The sequence below is a fragment of the Gracilinanus agilis genome, chromosome 2 (assembly GCF_016433145.1).
Source record: "Gracilinanus agilis isolate LMUSP501 chromosome 2, AgileGrace, whole genome shotgun sequence".
Classification (NCBI taxonomy): Eukaryota; Metazoa; Chordata; class Mammalia; order Didelphimorphia; family Didelphidae; genus Gracilinanus; species Gracilinanus agilis.
The window spans coordinates 322,891,567-322,911,282 of NC_058131.1; the positions used below are offsets into that span (position 1 = coordinate 322,891,567).

Genomic DNA, 19,716 nt, shown 5'->3' on the forward strand with positions numbered 1-19,716 from the left:
TTAAAAAAACAAAACAAAACAAAACACAGCCCTTTGTGTCTGAGGGTTTTAGAGAGAACCACTTAAATAAACAAATACTGCAGTAGACTGACCCAGGAGAAAGTCCCTGGGGTTCTCCCTCAGTTGCTTCCCCAGGCTTTTTTCTTCCTTTATTTTTCCCCCCCAATTTTCCGTTAGGCGGCAGCTAGCAGGACAGTGTTTGTACGCTTCAGCTAGGAGGCCACTAGCTGTTTTCAAGTTTGCAGAGCTCTGTGTGTGAGGGTGTGGGATGGGTCAGGCAGCCTTGTTTTGTGGTGACTGGTGCGTGGGAGGCTCATGTCCCCAGCACAGGGCACTGCCACAGGCGCAGCCCATGGGGCCGGGGTGGGGTTTGGTCGCAGGAGCCAGGGTGGTCATGGGCCAAGAGTGGCATAGCCGGAGCTTTTGCGTTTGGCCGTGAGTCAGTGATCCCAGTAAACAGCCCTGTTTCCTGATGTTTTAGGGAAAAATATTCTCTGCAGCCTAGAGGTCTGCCTTCTCTCCAAGCCCTGTTTAGTCTTCCACAGGCAGCCTGAAGCCTGGCAGCTTCCTTGAATTCCTGTTAGGCCTGATTCAGCAGAGCTGAGCTCAGTAGAACTTTAGTTTCTCCTCTTCTATGTGTGGGGAAGGGAAGAAGTACATAGTAAAGGAGTGAAATACTGATAGGGAACTAGCTTTGTGGCTCTAGGCAAGTCACTGAATAATTATATAGAATTATAATTATATTATATAATTTTATATTATAATGCATTGTATATTATTGCATATTGTATATTACTACAATATACTATGTATTATATTATAATGTATCAGATAATATATTATTTTATATTATTATTTTATTATTTCTATATTATAATATAATGCATATTATATTATAATGTATCATACAGAGTTATGCATACTATATTATATTGAAACAGAATATATGATGTATTGATTATATTAATATATGATGCATTGTATTATATGAAATATATCATAATTATGCATAATATAATACATTATAACAATTTATATACTATATAATATAATATTATATAGTATAGAACAATAATATATCATTATATTATTGTCACTCATGTGTCATACAAATATATAATAATATAATTATGCACAAATATGGATTATATTACTTATTTCATCAATATTATTTATTTTTAAATTATTCATTAAATAAAATTAAAAATTAATTATTGGGGCAGCTGGGTAGCTCAGTGGATTGAGAGCCAGGTCTAGAGATGGGAGGTCCTGGGTTCAAATGTGATCTCAGACACTTCCTAGCTGGGTGACCTTGGGCACATCACTTAACCCTCATTGCCCAGCCATTACCACTCCTCTGTCTTGGAACCAATACACAGTATTGATTCTAAGATGGAAGGTAAGGGTTTAAAAAAGAGAGAGAAAAAAATTAATTATTTATTAATATCAATATATTACTTACGTGTACTTCTACAATAATAGCTATTACTTCTATCCTCCATTAAGGTTTGCACTATGCCTACCTTCTGCCATTTGATCCTCACAATAACTCATATGAATTAGGATCCCCATTTTATAGATGAAGAAACTGAAATTGAGGGAGGTTAAGTGACTTCCCCAGGTCACAAGGCTAGAAATTAAGTGTGTGAACCTCTATGGGGTTTCAGTCTCCTCCTCTATAAAATAAGCTGGTAGGACTAAATGGCTTTTCAGTTCCCTTCCAACTCTAAATCTCTGACCTAATGAACTGATGATATGATTTACTTCTGCCTTAGTTAGTGACATTCCTGTGCCTTTTTTTTTTTTAATTAAAAGAATTATTTCCTAAGTAAACCTACCTGGGGGACAAAAAAACCCAAATCAGAACAACCAAGCTTTGTTCCTTCCTATCCCCAATCCTCTTCATCCTGAGAAGAGACAAAGTTCTCTTGCTTTTCATTTTGAACCAAAAGTGTAACTTAGATTTTGGTTTTGATTGTTCTACTCCTTACCATTCCTTATCTCCCCACCTACACCCTCCATCCCTGCCCCAAGGGCCCCTCCTGCCCTAGTTCTTCACACTCCAGCAATGTCTTGCACAATGTCTTGTTCTTTCTTCCCTTCTTTGGAGTAGGGTTCAGTGGTATTGAGAGTTAGGCTTCAGCAGACACACCTAGGAAAGGCAGGGTTGTAGAGTGGAAAGAGGTGGATTTTAGGAGCCCAGAGACCCAGGTTCAAAGTTCAGTTCTATTGCTTTCTACTTTTGTGACCCTAGACAAGACTCTTTGAGTCTCCATTTTCTCTTTTCTAAAGTGAAAGGTGTTGACTCACATGCTCTTAAATATTCTTTCCATCTCTAGAACTGATTGTTTTATGGTGCTCCATCTTAACTCTGCTACTTACTGTAGGCAAGCTGTCTCACTGTTGAACCTCAGTTTCTTCTGTAAACTTAGACCGCTGGACTAGAGGATCTCTGTAAAGCCCATGTTAGCTTGAAAAATCTATGATTTACTGGAAAAAGAGAGAGCTGGCAATGCTTCTTACCCACCCAAGAACACCAGGGTCTCCCCTCTCTCCAGTATCCCAGTGCAGATCACTGAAGCAGTTACCATTGCTTCAGGAATCATACTTGCATTGTATGCCAGAAATGATTATTATTATTATTATTATTTGTACTTTGAAAATTTTTATTTAATTAATTGATTTAGAATATTTTTCCATGGTTACATGATTCATGTTCTTTCCCTCCCCTCCTTCTTCCCCCTTTCCACAGCCAATGAGCAATTCCACTGGGTTTTACGTGTATCATTGATCAAGACCTATTTCCATATTATTGATATTTGCACTAGGGTGATTGTTTAGAGTCTACATCCCCAATCATAGTCCTCTCAATTCATGTGATCAAGCAGTTGTTTTTCTTCCGTGTTTCTACTCCCATAGTTCTTTCTCTGGATGTGGATAGTCCCTCAGAATTGTCCTGGGTCGTTGCATTGCTGCTAGTACAGAAGTCCTTTACATTCGATTTTACCACAGTGTATCAGTCTCTGTGTACAATGTTCTTCTGGCTCTGCTCCTTTCACTCTGCATCAATTCCTGGAGATCTTTCCAGTTCACATGGAATTCCTCCAGTTCATTATTCCTTTGAGCACAATAGTATTCCATCCCCATGATTTGTTCAGTCATTCCCCAATTAAAGGGCATCCCCTCATTTTCCAGTTTTTTGCCACCACATAAAGCATGGGTAAATAGTTTTGTACAAGTCTTTTTCCCTATGATCTCTTTGGGGTACAAACCCAGCAGTGCTATGGCTGGTTCGAAGGACAGGCAGTCTTAAAGCCTTTGGGTATAGTTCCAAATTGCCATCCAGAATGGTTGGATCAGTTCACGACTCCACCAGCAATGCATTATTGTCCCAATTTTGCCACATCCCGTCCAACATTCATTACTCTTCCCTGATGTCATTTTAGACAATCTGCTAGGTGTGAGATGATACCTCAGAGTTGTTTTGATTTGTGTTTCTCTAATTATAAGAGATTTAGAACACTTTTTCATGTGTTTGTTGATAGTTTTGATTTCTTTATCTGAAAATGTCCTATTCATGTCCCTTGCCCATTTATCAATTGGAGAATGTATGCCAGAAATTATAAGTGATCCCCACAGTCCATGAAATAAGGACAGATGTGTGTGTTTGACGTGTGCACATATATGTGCGTGTATGTGCATACTTGTGCATCACTAATCTGAGGGAAAAGTTTTAAAAAATATCACTGCTAAGAAGTTATGTTACAAAATAAATGAGAATATAAAATATATGATAACACTCAGGTTGCTAAATATGCTACTGAATATGATTAAATATTATAATAAATTAAGCTACTATTTAGGTCTTATGCCTTAAAAATTATACCTTAAAGTATTGTAGAGGACAGCTAAGTGGCTCAGAGGATTGAGAACTAGGCCCAAAGATGGGAGGTCCTAGGTTCAAATCTGACCTCATATATTTTCTAGTCATGTCAAGTCACTTAACCCTCATTACCTAGCCCTTACCGCTCTTCTGCTTTGGAACCAATACATAGTATTGATTCTAAGATGGAAGGTAAGGGTTGAAAAAAATAAGTAAATAAAACAAGGTACTATAATTCTCCATGATGAAAACAGACTGTCCTTTCCTTAGAGCATCTCTGTAAAGTGAGTGGGGCCAGGGTAGTCTTGCCATTTGACAAATTAGGAAGCTGGGTCCTTTTTCTAACATTTTCTACTCAAGTCATCTTGGACAAGGCACATCATCTCTTTGACCTCAATTTCCCCACCTGTAAAATGAAGAGGTTGGACCAGATAGCTTCTGAGGTCACTTCCAGCTCTAAAGCCATGATCCTGTGATCCTTTTCGAGGCCTTCATGTCCTTAATAATTTATCTGCCAGTGGTGTAGCTAAGTGGCTCAGTGGATAGGGATCCAGGCTGGCGATGGAGGGGTCCAAAGTTCAAATATGGCCTTAGACACTTCTTATCTGTGTGATCCTGGGAAAGTCACTTAACCCCCAGTGCTTACCTCTTACCGCTCTTTTGGCTGGGAACCAATTCATAGTATTAATTCTAAGATGGAAGGTAAGGGTTTAAAAAAATAATTGATCTGTTAAAGTTCTCCATTGATGCCTCAGAATCACTGAATTTGAGAGTTGGAAAGGACCCTAGAAGCCACCTGGTTCAAAAATATCTATAACAAAATGGACTCATGTCATAAAAGGGATGCTGGGTGGGGAAGGGTTGTACGAGCAGAGTATAAACTGTTTGGCAGGTCCTACCAACTTGGTAAGACTTAAAATACTATCTAGTGTCCAGGAACCAGCGAAGTATGTATCTCTGGAAGCTTGGCCATTAAGTCATCTTGGTTTGTTGTTTTTTTTCAGGGGAGTGGGAGGAGGCGGTATAGGGGGTAGAATCAGTAGGCGGGAAGGCAGGATAAACTCAACCTTGAAATGCCTAACCAGGTAGAATGTGGTTGGGATCACTGGGAACATTTCTACTTATTTTTTGTATTTTCTATATATTATGAAACCTATCTTATGCATTATTTGAATAACCCTGAACCACTGTAGATGGAGCCACTGTAATGATAAAGGTATTATGGACAGAATGCTGAGTCTGCAAACAGCAAGACCTGAGTTCAAATTTGGCCTCAGACAATAACCGTGTAACCTTATAACCTGAGGCAAGACACTTAAGCTTTGCTGCCTGATTCTTCATCTGTATACCTACCTTCCTGGGTTGTAATGATGATATTTGTAAAGTGCTTCATGAACTTCAAAGCACTATATAATATGTATGTCTGTATGTCATATAATGCATACTTTATTATTATTAGTGCTCCCAAGAAGAATATGTTAGTTTTTAAAAATCTGTGATTTACTTGATAAATGGTAGATCATTTTTATAGTTTGACTCTTAATATTTTTCTGTTTCTGAAAAGTAAATATCAAGATAAAGGTAATTTGTCTTGCCAGTTACTTAAACATGAACAACATGTGGTTAGGAGAGAGTCTTCCTAATGAAGGCTGCACAGTACAGGAAATTTCTTTTAAGCATTTTGAATCATACTTCAATGGATCCATGATTTCATTGATGACAATATTTATTCTATTGGCATAGCTTCTAACCCATCTGTGCATTTTTATCCTGCATGATTCTTGTTCATATTCTTTGACATCTTCCATACTGGGACAGTGTTTTGGAAATCTTCCTTTTACCCCCTTTCCCTTTGCTTATTTTGTTTATTTTTATTCTACTCAATATCTCTCTCCCTGTCTTTGTCTCTCTATCTCTCTCTCTGTCTCTCTCCCTGAATTTGTCTCTCTATCTCTCTGTCTCTCTCCCTGTCTTTGTCTCTCTCTCTCTCTCTCTCCTGTCTATCTCCCTCTTTCTTCTCTGTCCCTCCCTCTCCTCCCATCTCTCTCTCTTCTCTCCTTCTCCCCCCCCCCCCCCATTTATGGGGTATCACTGTTGTCCATCCATTGTTATATTGATCAGCCCAACTGCTTTTCAGATCATTTATTTCCCCAATGATTTCTCTCATACCACTTGTACATCATAGGTCATGGTGTCAAATGTGTTGCTTACCATATGTATTTTTACTGCCCATTTTGCTTCTTGCTACTTTGATTCTTTGAAGACTGTGATGTTCCAAGATTTTCAGTCATACAGCATTGAAGAAGGAATATGCAGTAAAAATGTGAACTTTTGCATTTGTAAATAGCTTGAAATAATTAAAAGCACTATTTATCAGCCCCCATGCAAACACTTTTCTCTTTTCTTCTAATTCAGTTTTGAGCCCAACTCATTGTCCATCTGCAGAGTCTATTCCAGATACATGTACTGATGCAGAAACTAAGTCTACTTGTCATCCAAATGGCATGTTAAGGTCTGGACAAGAAGTACTTTTCAACCCATTTAGTTCTTCCTATTGTTAGACCTCTCTTTTTTGAGTAATTAGGTATCTTACCAGGCAAGTAGTCTCTGTAATGTTCTGTGGCTTGAGATAGTGATCAACCTGAACCTCTATGGGACTTTATCATCTATAGCAGAAGTTTTTTGGGTGACATGGACCCCTCTTTTCAGAATAATTTTAAAAGCAAAAAATAAAATACTTAGGATTTGTTCAAAGAAAATCAGTTTATTGAAAATGAAGATGTGATCCCCACCCCCCTGCCCCCTATTCAAGTTGATGGACACTGTGAAATATTTCCAAAGACTCCTTTTAGATTCATGGACCTTAGGCTAAGAACCTTTGATCTGTAGAGAATCCCCTTTCCACTTAGATTTTGGGCAAGCCATCCTTTATGGTGAGGCCATTTATAGTAAGCATTGCATCTTTGTGATTTATGCTTTGCTTGACAGTAATCAGAACATCATGGAATGGAATTTGATTTCTGGGGCTGCATTTATCAAGCAATATTGTAAAATGTTAATTTATGCATGAGAAGCTCTTTGTCAGGAGAAACTTTAAGGTGATGTTTTTACTATACAAGTTCAAGTTTATTTTTATAATCTACTCACAATAAATGGCAGTGGGGTCGGTCTTATATTCTCTTCATCTTTCAGTCAGATTTGTGGATATAAAATATTTGCAATTGAAAAACTTCTTTCTGAAAACCTACAGGTTATAAAGGATCAGGTGAGGGATTTGAAGTCAGAAAGAGTCAAGTTCAAATCTTCCCCTTTGTCATTAACTAGCTATGTCACTGGAGAAGTCCTTTAACTTCTAGCCTCAATTTCCTCATCCAAAAAATGATGTTCTAAATAGAGCCTACTGCAAATGGGTTGTTTTGAGGATCAAAGGAGATAATGTGTTCAAAGTGCTTTGCAAATATGAAGCATTATAACTGTCATTATCACATAAATTTTTTGTTAAAGAAAATCTTCAGTGAGTGTTTAGATTATTCTCTCAAAGATTTTATAAAAAGGAGAAAGTTAGTTTATATATTGATCAATAGTTATTGATGTTCTCTTGTGATTACTTTTGTGCATATGTTGTATTTTTGATTCCCCTACTCCCTCAGCCTTTTTTGGTCTCCTTTTCTTCATGAAACATATTTTTAAAATGATTCCTTCAAGTTTTTAAGATTCTGCCACCTCCAGGATGGATTCTTTTAGAGTGTATTGAGGTTTTTAGTCCAGCTGCTCTTCTCACCTTGGTCACCTTAAGTGCTCATGATTTCCTTCTACAGTACAGATGATCAGGGAATGAGGTGTTAGGGTCCAAGGGTGGCAATTCTTCTGTTGCTGATGATGAGAATAAATGGTTATAGAAACACTGACACTTTTATTTCATTTTCTGTTCATTTGACCTCCTAGTTTCCTCTGTGAATGCTTCTGGAATGACGTGGCTCAGTTGAGTCCCACACCAAGCTTTTTTGCAGACTTGTTTTTGTTTCTACTGTTTTAAGCTATTTTCTGAGGCAATACTGCTTACTCATAATTCTCTGCTATCCTCATCTGTGCTGTGTTAACAAATGATCCTGTATAACTAGTGTTGCCCTTGTCTGATGCATATCTCTGATTGGCCAGAAGATTAGATGTTGATTGCTAAGCCAATTTCTGATTTATTTAGGCCTTCTTGTTGTGTTGATCACTTTATAATGGTTAGGCAAAAAGAAAAAAAGTGACAATCAAACTCAGTATTTGCCTTTTTTTTCCACTTTCCTTTTTTGGTGCCTTGACAGCTCATTTGACTATATTGGGTTGAAGATGGTGATGATATATCTTTATCTTTTTCTAATTTGATGACATATCTAGTTCTTTTTGACAAATAGATGTGAGCCTTCTGAGTAATCTAAAGGTTTGGGGCTTTTATTTCTCAAAATTGAGCCATATTTTCCAACTTTCTATGCATTCTCTGGGCCTGAGCATCAGTGTTTAAGTATCACAGTATATGTTGACTTGACTTGGAAAATCTTATCAACTTTTTAATAGAATTTCTCTGCCATTTTTATCTTTGAACTGTTGTTGGTATATAAACTGTTAGACCCTAAGCTCCTTTGGGGCAGGAACTGTTTTTCTCTTTTAACTGTAAGCCTAGAGTTTAGACTAGTGCTTACTAAATGTCTTTTCATTCAACCATCCATTCATTCATAGTGGTTCTTTAGCCTGTGCTCATGAGCACTGTAAGACAAGATGACAAAGAGTGCCATGAGATGTTTTTATTGCTTTTTTGGGGGGCCATCAAGGAAACTACTTGTGCTTATTCCTCTTTGGCCTAGGGAAGTCAGGCTGTGTACTTATCCTATGTCAATCAAGGCTTGTAAGTGGGAGAACTGAGACTATAACCCAGGTCTCCTGCCTCCTGGTCAGGAGCTCTCAGTCACCAAGATGCAGTCACCCCGAGAAGGTCTCCAATTCAAAGAATCACCAGTTAGTTGCTTTGTATAGGGAACAGGCTGAAAAGATTGAAACCAAATTTTGAAATCTTTGCTGTAGTTGCTCTAATCCTTTGTTGGAGCACTTAGCCATTCACCCAGGGAAACGAATGGAGTTGGTGGAATTGTTTTTGCTTCTGTTGTATTTTTTATAGTCTTACAGTTTTTTATATATGTGTGTGTGCATGTGTATATATGTGTATATATATATATATATGTATATATAGAGAGAGAGTCACTGTGTGAATGAACTATAGCTTAGATGAGTATTTTAGCTTTTTCTCTATTTGACTTAACTATAAACTTTAGCAATAAAATACTATTTTCAACACAACAGGTATTTATGAAGCATTTATTACATATAGAAGATCCTGTTAGGTCCTAGGAGAGTCATAAGTAGAAAGGTGAGTGCAATGGTAGATAGAGTGTTGGGCTGGGAGTCAGCAAGACTTGGTTCAAAGTCTTACTTTGACATTTAGTGAATGACTATGGACTGGCCACGTAATCTCTCTGAGCCTCATCAGCAAAATGAAGATAACATTTTACAAGGCAGTTGTGAGGCCCACATGAGATATTGTATGCGAAATAATTTGTACACTTTTAAATGCTATAAAAATGCCCCTAATTGTTATTAACCTTGTGGTTTATAGTGGAATGAAATATATATACACAACTTATAATGTAAAATAGATGCAGGTAGGTGGCACAATTACTCAAGAGCTAGACTTGGGAGTCAGGAAGACTTGAGTCCAAATGTAACCTCAGATACTAGCTGTGTGATCCTGGGCAAGTCATTTAACCTCTGTCTCACTTGCCTCATCTGTAAAATGGAACTAATATCAACTACTTCTTAGGGCTGTGTTGAGGATAAAATTAAATGATATTTGTAAATTATTTGCAAAGCTTAAAGTGCTATATAAACATTCCTTCAGTAATTACAACAACAATAATTAAAAGAACATAAAAGGTGCACATGAAATACTATGAGAGGTTTTCAGAGAGACAAGCACTACCTTTGGAGAATTGGTAAAAGTTTCACGGAGGAGGTAGCTCAGAGTCTTGAAGGATAAGTCATATTGCAACAGTATCAGTGAAAAATATGTGTCAGGAAAAGAAAAAGGAGAGAGGGATCCTTTGGGGAGCTATGAAACAGCATGGTTTAGTTGAAAGAATATTGAATGCAGAGCCAGAGGAACCTCAGCTCTGTTGCTTACCACCTTGGTGATATTAGTCAATTCTCTTGCCCTCTATGGGTTTATTACATGTAAAATCAGACTAGATACCTCCTTTTACTTTTTTTTAAACCCTTACCTTCCATCTTAGAATTAGTACTGTATAATGATTCCAAGAAACAAGAGCATTAAGGGCTAGACAGTGGGATTAAGGGATTTGCCCAGGGTCAAACAGCTAGAAAGTGTCTGGAGCCAGATTTGAACCCAGGATCTCCCATCTCTAGGCCTGGTTTTTGATCTACTGAGCCACTTAACTGACCCAGACTAGATGTTTTCTAAATCTTAGGACCCTCTGACTTGAGCAGAATTACACATTCCATATGGTTTCTCTTCCAACTAGATAAGATGATCAGCAAACCATCAACCGTTAAAATTGAAGCAGTCTTGAAAATTGTGGAAGGTCTCTACTTCCAGTCGACTGCCAAATACCTAATTGTCTTCCAGGAAAAAATGGGAATGTGTTTCTCAAGACACATTCTCTGCCAAGAGCTCTCTGAAGAGCCAGTGATATGTGTTGTCTCCGAGGCTTGGAGTACAGAGATGGATAACTTGCAAATTCAACCAACACCATTCTGAAATGCTTTACTATGGGAAACAAGATTAAATCGTTGAGGAAATATTCTCAGTTCTAAGCCTCAAACAAAAACAACTTTTAGGAGCAGCAGAAACTGGTACAGGCAAGCATTTTGTCATGATAGAAAGAAGTTTGTTTTAAGTGTTGCCTTTCAAACATCAGCTTTTCAAAACGACTTTTGAACAAATGTTCAGTTTGGCTGAGAAGTCTATCCGATTCTGTCTTCCTTTGATGAAAATTTCAAGGGTCTCCAATGTGTGGGGCCCTGGCTCACTTTTCTTTTTCCTCTTGCTCATTTCTAAGAATAAATGTTTTCATGCAGCTGGAAAGAGACACAATTTTAGTTCAACCACTTATAACTCACTACTATGTATAAAATTCTGTGCCAGTCCAATGGCAAAATGGCAATAACTGTGATAAAGGGAGGAGAAAGACATCTTGGTATCATTAATAGAGGGCTGGCAGGAAGACCTCTGTTCATACTCTGCTCCAGGCAACTTTCTTCCCAGTCACAGTACTGATTTTTTTTTTAAATAAAGTTAAAGGAAAAGGAGAGATGGAGGTAAAGTTCTTTAAGAAAGTGGAGGGAGAAGAGGTTACTTCACTAGAGATTATTGACTTCATGGAAGTGGCATAAGGGTTGGATCTTGATGGAAGAGAAGATCTCCAGTAGATGGAGTTAGGATAAAAGTCCATTCTGGGTAAGGGGAATGGTGTGAGCAAAGACCGAGAAACAGGAGAAAGCTGAAAGAAAACCAGATTCTCAACAGAAGACTGTATAATTACCAAGAGATTGGTGCAATGCCTGGCACATTATAAGAGCTTAATAAATGATTATGAATTTTTATTGTTTCATTGTAAATGCCATATTTTTCAGATCTTAGCAGTACTAGATTATAGGATCATATTTTTAGAGGTAAAAGGCATTGTTAGGGCTGTAGAGATCAACTCCATTTTTATAGATTAGGAAGTTGAACCTGAGAAGGGTTAAGAGATTTACCCAGGGTTACACAGCCAGGAAGTGTACAAAGTGGGGTTTGAATTCAGATCTTCCTGACTTTTAAATATAGCACCTTATCTTCCATGTTCAAGCATTAAAAAAACAAAACAAAACCTTACCTTCTGTCTTAGAATAAATAGTATATGTTGGTTCCAAGGCAGAAGAAGAGTAAAGGCTAAGCAATGGAGGTTAAGTGACTTGCCCAGGGTCACACAGCTAGTAACTGTTCTGAGACCAGATTTGAAACCAGGAGCTCCAGGCTTGGTTCTCCATCCACTAAGCCATCTACCTGTTCCATAACAAGATTTTTTTTGAGACAATTGTGCCAGGAACTGTGCTAAGCATTAGAGAAAAAAAGAGACAAAAGCCATTTTCTTCCCCATGAAGCTCGCATTCTAATATGAGGGGGACTAGGCAACAAATAAACATTTAATGGATTAGGAAAGGCTTCTTGTAGAAAGTTGAATTTTAGCTGGAACTCAAAGTAGCAAGGAGGGAGAGCCTTCTAGGCATGGGAGCCAGAAAGTGAAAATGCCCAGATGGAGTGTCTTTTGAGCAATATCAAGGAGGCCAGTGTCACTGGATGGCAGAGTACAGGGTGGTGAGTAAGATATAAAGACTGGAAGGTTAGGAAGGGACCAAGTTATAAAAGGCTTTGAATATCAAACAGAAAGTTTTCTATTCAATTTGGAAATAAGAAGCCACTGAGGTTTTTTGAAAGATAAGATTTATAAAGTGCAAATGTCATTATATCACCTTTAGGTGGCATAATGCTTTCCAGTGGTCTGTAGTCATTGTCTCATTTATTCCCTACTATGGCCACTTGAGGCGGGTAGCAGCAATATTGTCATCCCCATTTTACAGAGGGAGAAGCAAAAGATCTTGCCTAAAATTCTATAGCTAAGAGGCGACTAAGTTGGGATTTGAACCTAGAACTTCCAAAGTACAGACAAAATTCTTTTAACTACAAAAGGGCCACTAATCACTCCCTTGACACTTTGGATCTGGTGAGAGAACAACTCCTCTTCTCACACTTCCAGTTCCCCAATAAGGGTAGGCATGGCTCTACAATATTGTATAAAAACTATAACTTACTTGTTCCTTTTGACATACATGCTCTTGTTTGTATATTCCACTAATATCAGTTGTACACAACACAGAATATTACAATAAACATTTCAGTGTATCATCAGTCCAAAAAGCACTTAAGAATGAAAAATGTAGGAATATTCTTTTTGCATCATTTTATCCTGCCAGTATTCCCATAATGTTGATGCGTTATCAGGAGAACTTAGTGCTTTAATTTTCTTTTTAGTAGAAGTGATAAATTACACTTAAGCCATGCATTCCTTTATCCCCTTCAGTCTTGTGGGGGACAGAGCTATCTTTTTATTTTGTGGGACAGTGGGTGGTGGGGAAGTGGAGACTAAGTCACCCTATCTCACTTAGGCTAGAAATACAATGGCCCCCACTAATACACCAATTTCAATACTGATTGGCGCAGAAGTTTACTTGTTCCATTTTTCTGACTTGGGTTGGTTCACTGTAAGGGGTGAAAAAAGGATTTTATGGGTTCAATATATTAAAAGGTGGTCGCCAGGGGAAATTTCCCCAATTAAGGAATAATCTCAAGTCAAAATTGACTTTTATGTTGATTTATTTACAATTAGGAAGGTTGAAGGTAGGGAAATTGAGAGAGAAACTCTGGCCTGGACCAGAGGCCCAGAGTAGATAAGAATTTAGAGGCCCCAGCAAAGGAGCACAGAGGTTAATTAAACAAGGCTTCTAGCCACAAGGCCTTTACAATTAGAGAGGCAAGAGGGGCCTCCCTGAGGGTAGAGGCTCCAGAAATGCCAAGGGAAGAAAAGGAGAGTCAGTCTAACTTACCCACGTGGAACAGTCTAGGTCACGAACCAGCAAAGCTCCCTCAGGTCCCCTTCACCAAACCAGCCACAGCCTCACTCATCCCCTTTTTGGAAGGGGCCACATATATGTCACTTCCAGTGCCTTCCCTTAGCCTGCATGTCCAATTACAATAGAAGCTTTCTATTTCTATAAGCGTAGGGGGTGGTGCCTCAATTCTGATTGGTTACTCACTCTAGCACACGTGGGTTAGGTCCTCCCAGAATTGGAAAGTGCTCTCACCTTTGTGTAGACTTAATTTAATTATCACATCACCCTACTTACTCTTTAAGTTATCTGGTAGCCCTTCACACTCAGAGCCCACCATATTTGTGCAGGACTGAGTGCTTTAGTCCTACTGCAGCTCAGAACTCCTGAACTCAAGCAATCCACCAATCTGAGCTTCCCCCAGAAACAAGGACTGCAAGAATTACTGACATGGGCCACCACGCTTGGCAGAGCCGCCCTTGAAAAGAAGTCCACATTCCATTTTCCTTCTTGTAATTCTGTTTCCTCCAGGGCTTAGTCTCATGTCTTTGGCCTCATTTTCACCATATGTTAAGTACTGAGAAGTTGGCCCAGATGTTGCAGCCATCTAAACAGTCTCTAAAATCCTTTCCAACTCTTTAAGATTTTATGATATACAATCTGTGGTTAATGTTAACACTAAATATTATATTCACATAGTAAAATTATGGGCAGCCAGGTAGTGCAATAGTTAGAGCACTGGGCCTGAAGTCAGGAAAGCTCATCTTCCTAAGTTCAAATCTGACCTCAGACATGTAGTAGCTGTCTGACCCGGAGCAAGTCACTTTCCTCTGTATGCCTCATTTTCTTCATTTGTAAAATGAGCCAGAGAAGAAAATGGCAAATCATTCCAGTATCTTTGCCAAGAAAACCCCAAATGGGGTCACAAAGGAATTGGACACAGCTGAAAAAAATGGCTGAAGAACAAAAGTAAAATTATAAGAGCTTAATAAATGAATTGAATCTTCCAGTATATAAACTGGAGCTCCTGACACACTTGTACTTATGCCGATGTATATGTCTAGCACCTCTTACTCCCAAGATTTACCATTTAGATGTCTCATAGTCATCTCCTAGTCAGACTCATCCTCCAAACCAGCCTCACCTCTTGCTTCCTTATTTCTGTGCCATCATTTCCTGTTCAGAGGGACTGATTGAAAACTTTTTATGATTTTTAAAAAACATATATTCCTTTTTCCCTGTACTCAGACAGTGTACAATGTAATAGGAAAAAAAAACAAAAACAAAAACCAGAGAATCTAGAATTGTGAAAACTTGGTTTAAATCCTAGCCCTTCAGTTTCTACCTGTGTGACCTTGGGCAAATCATTTAATCTCAGATGGATTAGGTGATATCTGTGATGCTTCCAGGCTTTAAATCTAGTTAAGTTTCAAAGTACCTTCTAATTTTAAAATTATGTAATTCAAGACACAGCTCAAATGCTGTCTCTATCGTGGACTCTTTTATTTTTTTAATTTAATTTTTTAATTTTTAACCCTTAACTTCTATGTATTGGCTCCTTGGTGGAAGAGTGGTAAGGGTGGGCAATGGGGGGGTCAAGTGACTTGCCCAGGGTCACACAGCTGGGAAGTGTCTGAGGTCGGATTTGAACCTAGGACCTCCAGTCTCTAGGCCTGGCTCTCAATCCACTGAGCTACCCAGCTGCCCCTCTATCATGGACTCTTTATTTCTTCTACCAAGGTATGATTTCTCCTTTGGAGAGATTTGGATCCAGAAGCAGTTACTTAAAATATAGGGATGATAGACTCATAATCAGTGATAAAATGAAATGCATAAGGGTATGTAAAATATTTACTTAAAGTCTTATTCACAGGATCAGGATTGTTTCAAATGGAAAAGGGAGAGGAAGGGAGAAAATTGCCCCAGGATATCTTCCCCACTAGATACATGTACCATAAAAGATAGCAGGTATTATACAGAATAAAGAACATGGTAGAGAAGGTCAGTAATTAGCAGGAACAGAACCAGCAATTCAGCCTATATGACCTCAGGTACCTCTGCTCATATGTACAACATATGGGCAATAAGCAGGAAGACATAGATCTCATAATATTATAATAACTCAAATAATAGTAGCTAGTGTTTTACATTTTGCAAAACACTTTACAAATACTACCTCATTTTATTCTTAGAGCAACCTTGGGAGGTAGGTGCTATCATCATTCCCATTTTAGAGATAGAAACTGAGGCAGGCAGAGATTAAAGGATTTGCCCAGAGTCAACACAGCAGACTGGATTTGAACTCGGGTTTTCCTGACTTCCAGGTCCAGAGCTTTCTATTCACTGTACTACCTAGCTTCCTAGATTTAACTCAACAAATCTTTAGTCAGTGTCCACTATCAGAAAGGCTATATGCCAGACACTTATGGGATACAAAGAAAGCACAACCTCTGCTTTTTTTCCCCTAGTGTGCACTTTTGACTCTGAAATAGTAGGCAACCTTTGAAGTGTAGGTTAATGCATTAATGCTTTATTTGTGCAGAGAGAAAGACATACCGGGTTTTCGTCTGGGCCACTGAATGATCTGTAATTTCTTCTTCTTTTTTCCTTCCCTCCCAGGAGAGAATAATGATCTCCAAAGGAAAAATCATTCTATTTCTGCTGATTTTATTAACTGCGCTGGTGGTGCTCTGGGGATATAATAACAGGTAACGCTGAATCATCAGTAGATGCAACTGTTGCTCTTGCCCTGCTCTGGTTTCTCTGCTGAAAACAAAAATGAGAATTGGCTGCCTCTTGTGACCAATAAGAAATTCTATTTCTCCCCTTGCCTAGCCCCACCTTTGTCTGAGCACTTGGATCAAGCTCTGTTTCAGGCAGTATGGCATTGTGGCAGAAACACAAATTTGGTGTTAAAAAATGTGCTCAGGTTCTGATTGTGGCACTTTCTAGCATGGCGACCTTGGGCAGATCGGTTTCTCTCTCTGAGCGTCCCTTCTGTCATTTGTAAAATGACAGCAATCGCATACATCAATTAGAGGCTGGTTTGAACAAAAGCCATTTGGATACAATTGGAGAGAGAGAATATGGGACACATGTCTCCTTAGGATGGTGGGATCTTTGGGGAACAGTTAAGTAATAGCATTCAGCCAATCCAGACCAGGGCTTTAATTGTAATCATTACAGGAATGTCTTCCAAGATTAATTTGTTGTCTTCTGTTTGTTTACAGCACAGAAGGAACTTTTTTGTGTCTATACCCTTACCAGTAAGTGCCTTTATTTGACAAGTATCCTGTGTGGATCTCCTTTGGTGGGAGGATCAATGATGATGACTCCAAGTTGGGTAAATAGGAGAGAGGGAGAAAAACAAAAGCAACCTATGGTTTAGTGGGAAGAGCACTAGATAGGGAGATAGAAAAACAACATTATAGAATTGTGCCTCTGCTCCTTATTCTCTTGGTTATACAGAGCAAACTAATTAAACTCTTTGGGTTTTAATTTTTCCAACTTTAAAATGAATGATTTGCCACATGAGCCTGTGGTTCACTGCAGAGAGTTACTGTGAGTAGTGACAGCTAGAGAGCATCTGGGTTTGTAACCTTGCCAGGTAGATGGTGAGGTGGCCTTATTAGGAACTAGGATGTCCTGGGAGTGACAAGGGGAATGGCAGGGATTCAGAGAGCAGTGAACCTCTAGAAGGATGGCTTAGTATCTACTATGAAAGGCCCACAGCTTAATTACTCTCCAGACCTGTCATTCATCCATACATGGTGATTGCAACAGGAATATTATCTCTGAAAGGAAAGGACAGGAAGGTATATCTTTCTGCTTCTGCCTCATAAAAACTGTATGATATTTCCTAGGCCTGTTACCTTTTCCTTGTTTTCTTTCTCAACAACCTTTTCTCCTCAGCACTAATGAGGACAGCTTGCATTTCTTAAAGAAGCAATATGGCGTAATGGATGAAACACTGGACTTAGAGTCAGGAAGGCCTAGGTTCAAATCCCATTTTTAGATCCTTACCTTGTGACCTTAGACAAATTATTTAACCTTTTTAGCTTCAGTTTCCTCATCTGCAAAACAGGGACAATAATAACTTCAGAATGGTTGTGAGACCCAAATGCAGTAACCTATACAAGCTCCTTAAAAAGAGTTAAATGTTTGCCATTATTTCTCATTCTCTAATACATGTCAACTTTCCAGTTATCACTGAAGTGATGTGTTTTTGTCCACTGTTACCATCTTGTCATTCTTTATTTCCCACTCCTATTGCCCAGTCTTGACAAGTCCAGCGGGACGCTCAGGAAAAAGTTCATCCTGACGTGGAATCAGAACACTTGCCTTTGATACGGAAGCCTTCTAGAGGGTGACCTTTCTTAAATGGTTATGTTAACCTTCTGATCTTCAATTTCCTGTAAAATAAGTTTTAAAACATTTCAAGTACTTGCCTCTCTTGAGTTGAGGAGAGAACTTATTAAAGTGTAAAATACCTAGCAGTGTGACCCTGGGCAAGTCACTTAACCCCCATTGCCTATCCCTTACCATTCTTCTGCTTTGGAGCCAACACATTCTAAGACAGAAGATAAAGGTTTAAAAAAAGAAATAAAGTATGAAATACTCTCTCTATATAAACTAATTCTTCACCATCATTATGGAAATAACTCCTGAATTTTTTCTTATAATAAGCATCTATTTATTCAGAAATTCCAGGTAGCACTATATTAATTTGGATCTAGATCTGAGGAGAGAGACAAGAAAAATTAAGACATAGTTCTTCTCCTTAGAAAATTTATAATCTGGTAACCATCGGACACTTAGTACCTGTATGACCCTGAGCAAATCACTTAATGCTGTTTGCTTCACTTTCCTCATCTGTAAAATGAGCTGAAGAAGGAAATGGCAAACCACTCGTGTCTTTGCCAAGAAAACCTCAAATGGAGTCATAAAGAGTCAGACATGACTGAAAATGACTCGACTACAACAACAAATATCATCTGTGCTGGTTCTTGGGTTCACTGTCAAATCTGCGATTTCTAGAAACCTAGAGACAAAATCTCATCCTCAGTTGATCTAACTATAGTTTTTTGATAGTTTACAAACCACTGGTAGACCTACTCAAGACTTCTCCCTCACCACCCTAAGATCTCAATCTTTGACTGGCTCCTAGAATTGAAGCTGTATAGATAAATTCTCCTAGGAAGTCAGTTCTATCCAGGTATAACCTGATCTTCGATGTCTTGTGGCTAAAAGTCTAAAACAGACTAACCATGGTAGGCAGATCTCAGCTACCTTCTGATGCACCAGTCAGAAGTAAGGATAAATGTGAATTGGTAGCTCTTTCTTTGGAATTTTGGATGTTCATTATTCACTCTATGTCAGTGGTCATCGGAGGGTTTGCACACACCTTAGTAAGTGCACATACCTTGTGTGAGGATGCAAGAATAAAGCAAAGACCTTCCTGCTCCCATTATGGCTGGCTTCTGGCCAGCGCTGCTCTAACAGGGTTTTGGTGGCAGCAAGGGATCAGGTTGCTGATCACTTTTTTCCCCTTCCTCATCTTCTAAGCCTTAGAATCTAAGGCTTCCCCAGTGGCAGTGGCAGTAGCAGCTCACAGAAAGAGTCTTGTATGAGAGGTGAAGGCAGGAGCTGCAGTCACCGATGCTGGGGCAGCCCCAGAGTTACAGAGTTAACAGAACTCATAGTGCTCTTAGGGTTAGCAGGGAAGCAGAAATGACTGGGTGCCAAACCCAGCATATAGGTAGAAGCTGGCTGTCGAATGATTCAGAAACCTATGAAAACAATGAAATTGTCTCTAATTGGGATTGCTGTGAACATATTAGGAAACAGAGGCAGCCAGGTAGCTCAGTGGTTAGAGAACCAAGACTGAAGGCAGGAGGTCCTGGGTTCATTTCTTTCTTTTTAAAATTTTTATTTTGAATATTTTCCCCTAATGTTTTCATGTTCTTTCTGCCTCCCCCAATTCCTCCTAACCACCCCCCCCCTTAGCTGACACACAAGTCCACTGGGTTTTACATGCATCATTGATTAAAACCTAATTCCATATTATTGATAGTTGGACTCAAGTTACATCCCCATTAATATCCCCATCAGCCCATGTGTTCAAGCAATTG

The 19,716-nt window shown here is 38.8% G+C and overlaps 1 protein-coding gene across 1 annotated transcript in view; it reads left to right on the top strand.

Annotated features, from left to right (window-relative positions):
* The window catches only part of GGTA1 (glycoprotein alpha-galactosyltransferase 1 (inactive)), a 72,228-nt gene that overhangs the window by 4,944 nt on the left and 47,568 nt on the right, over positions 1–19,716 (top strand). The window contains exons 2-3 of the mRNA XM_044664259.1: positions 16,205–16,293; positions 16,816–16,851. Coding sequence (XP_044520194.1) covers positions 16,205–16,293; positions 16,816–16,851 — 125 coding nt within the window. The remainder of the gene's footprint in view (positions 1–16,204; positions 16,294–16,815; positions 16,852–19,716) is intronic.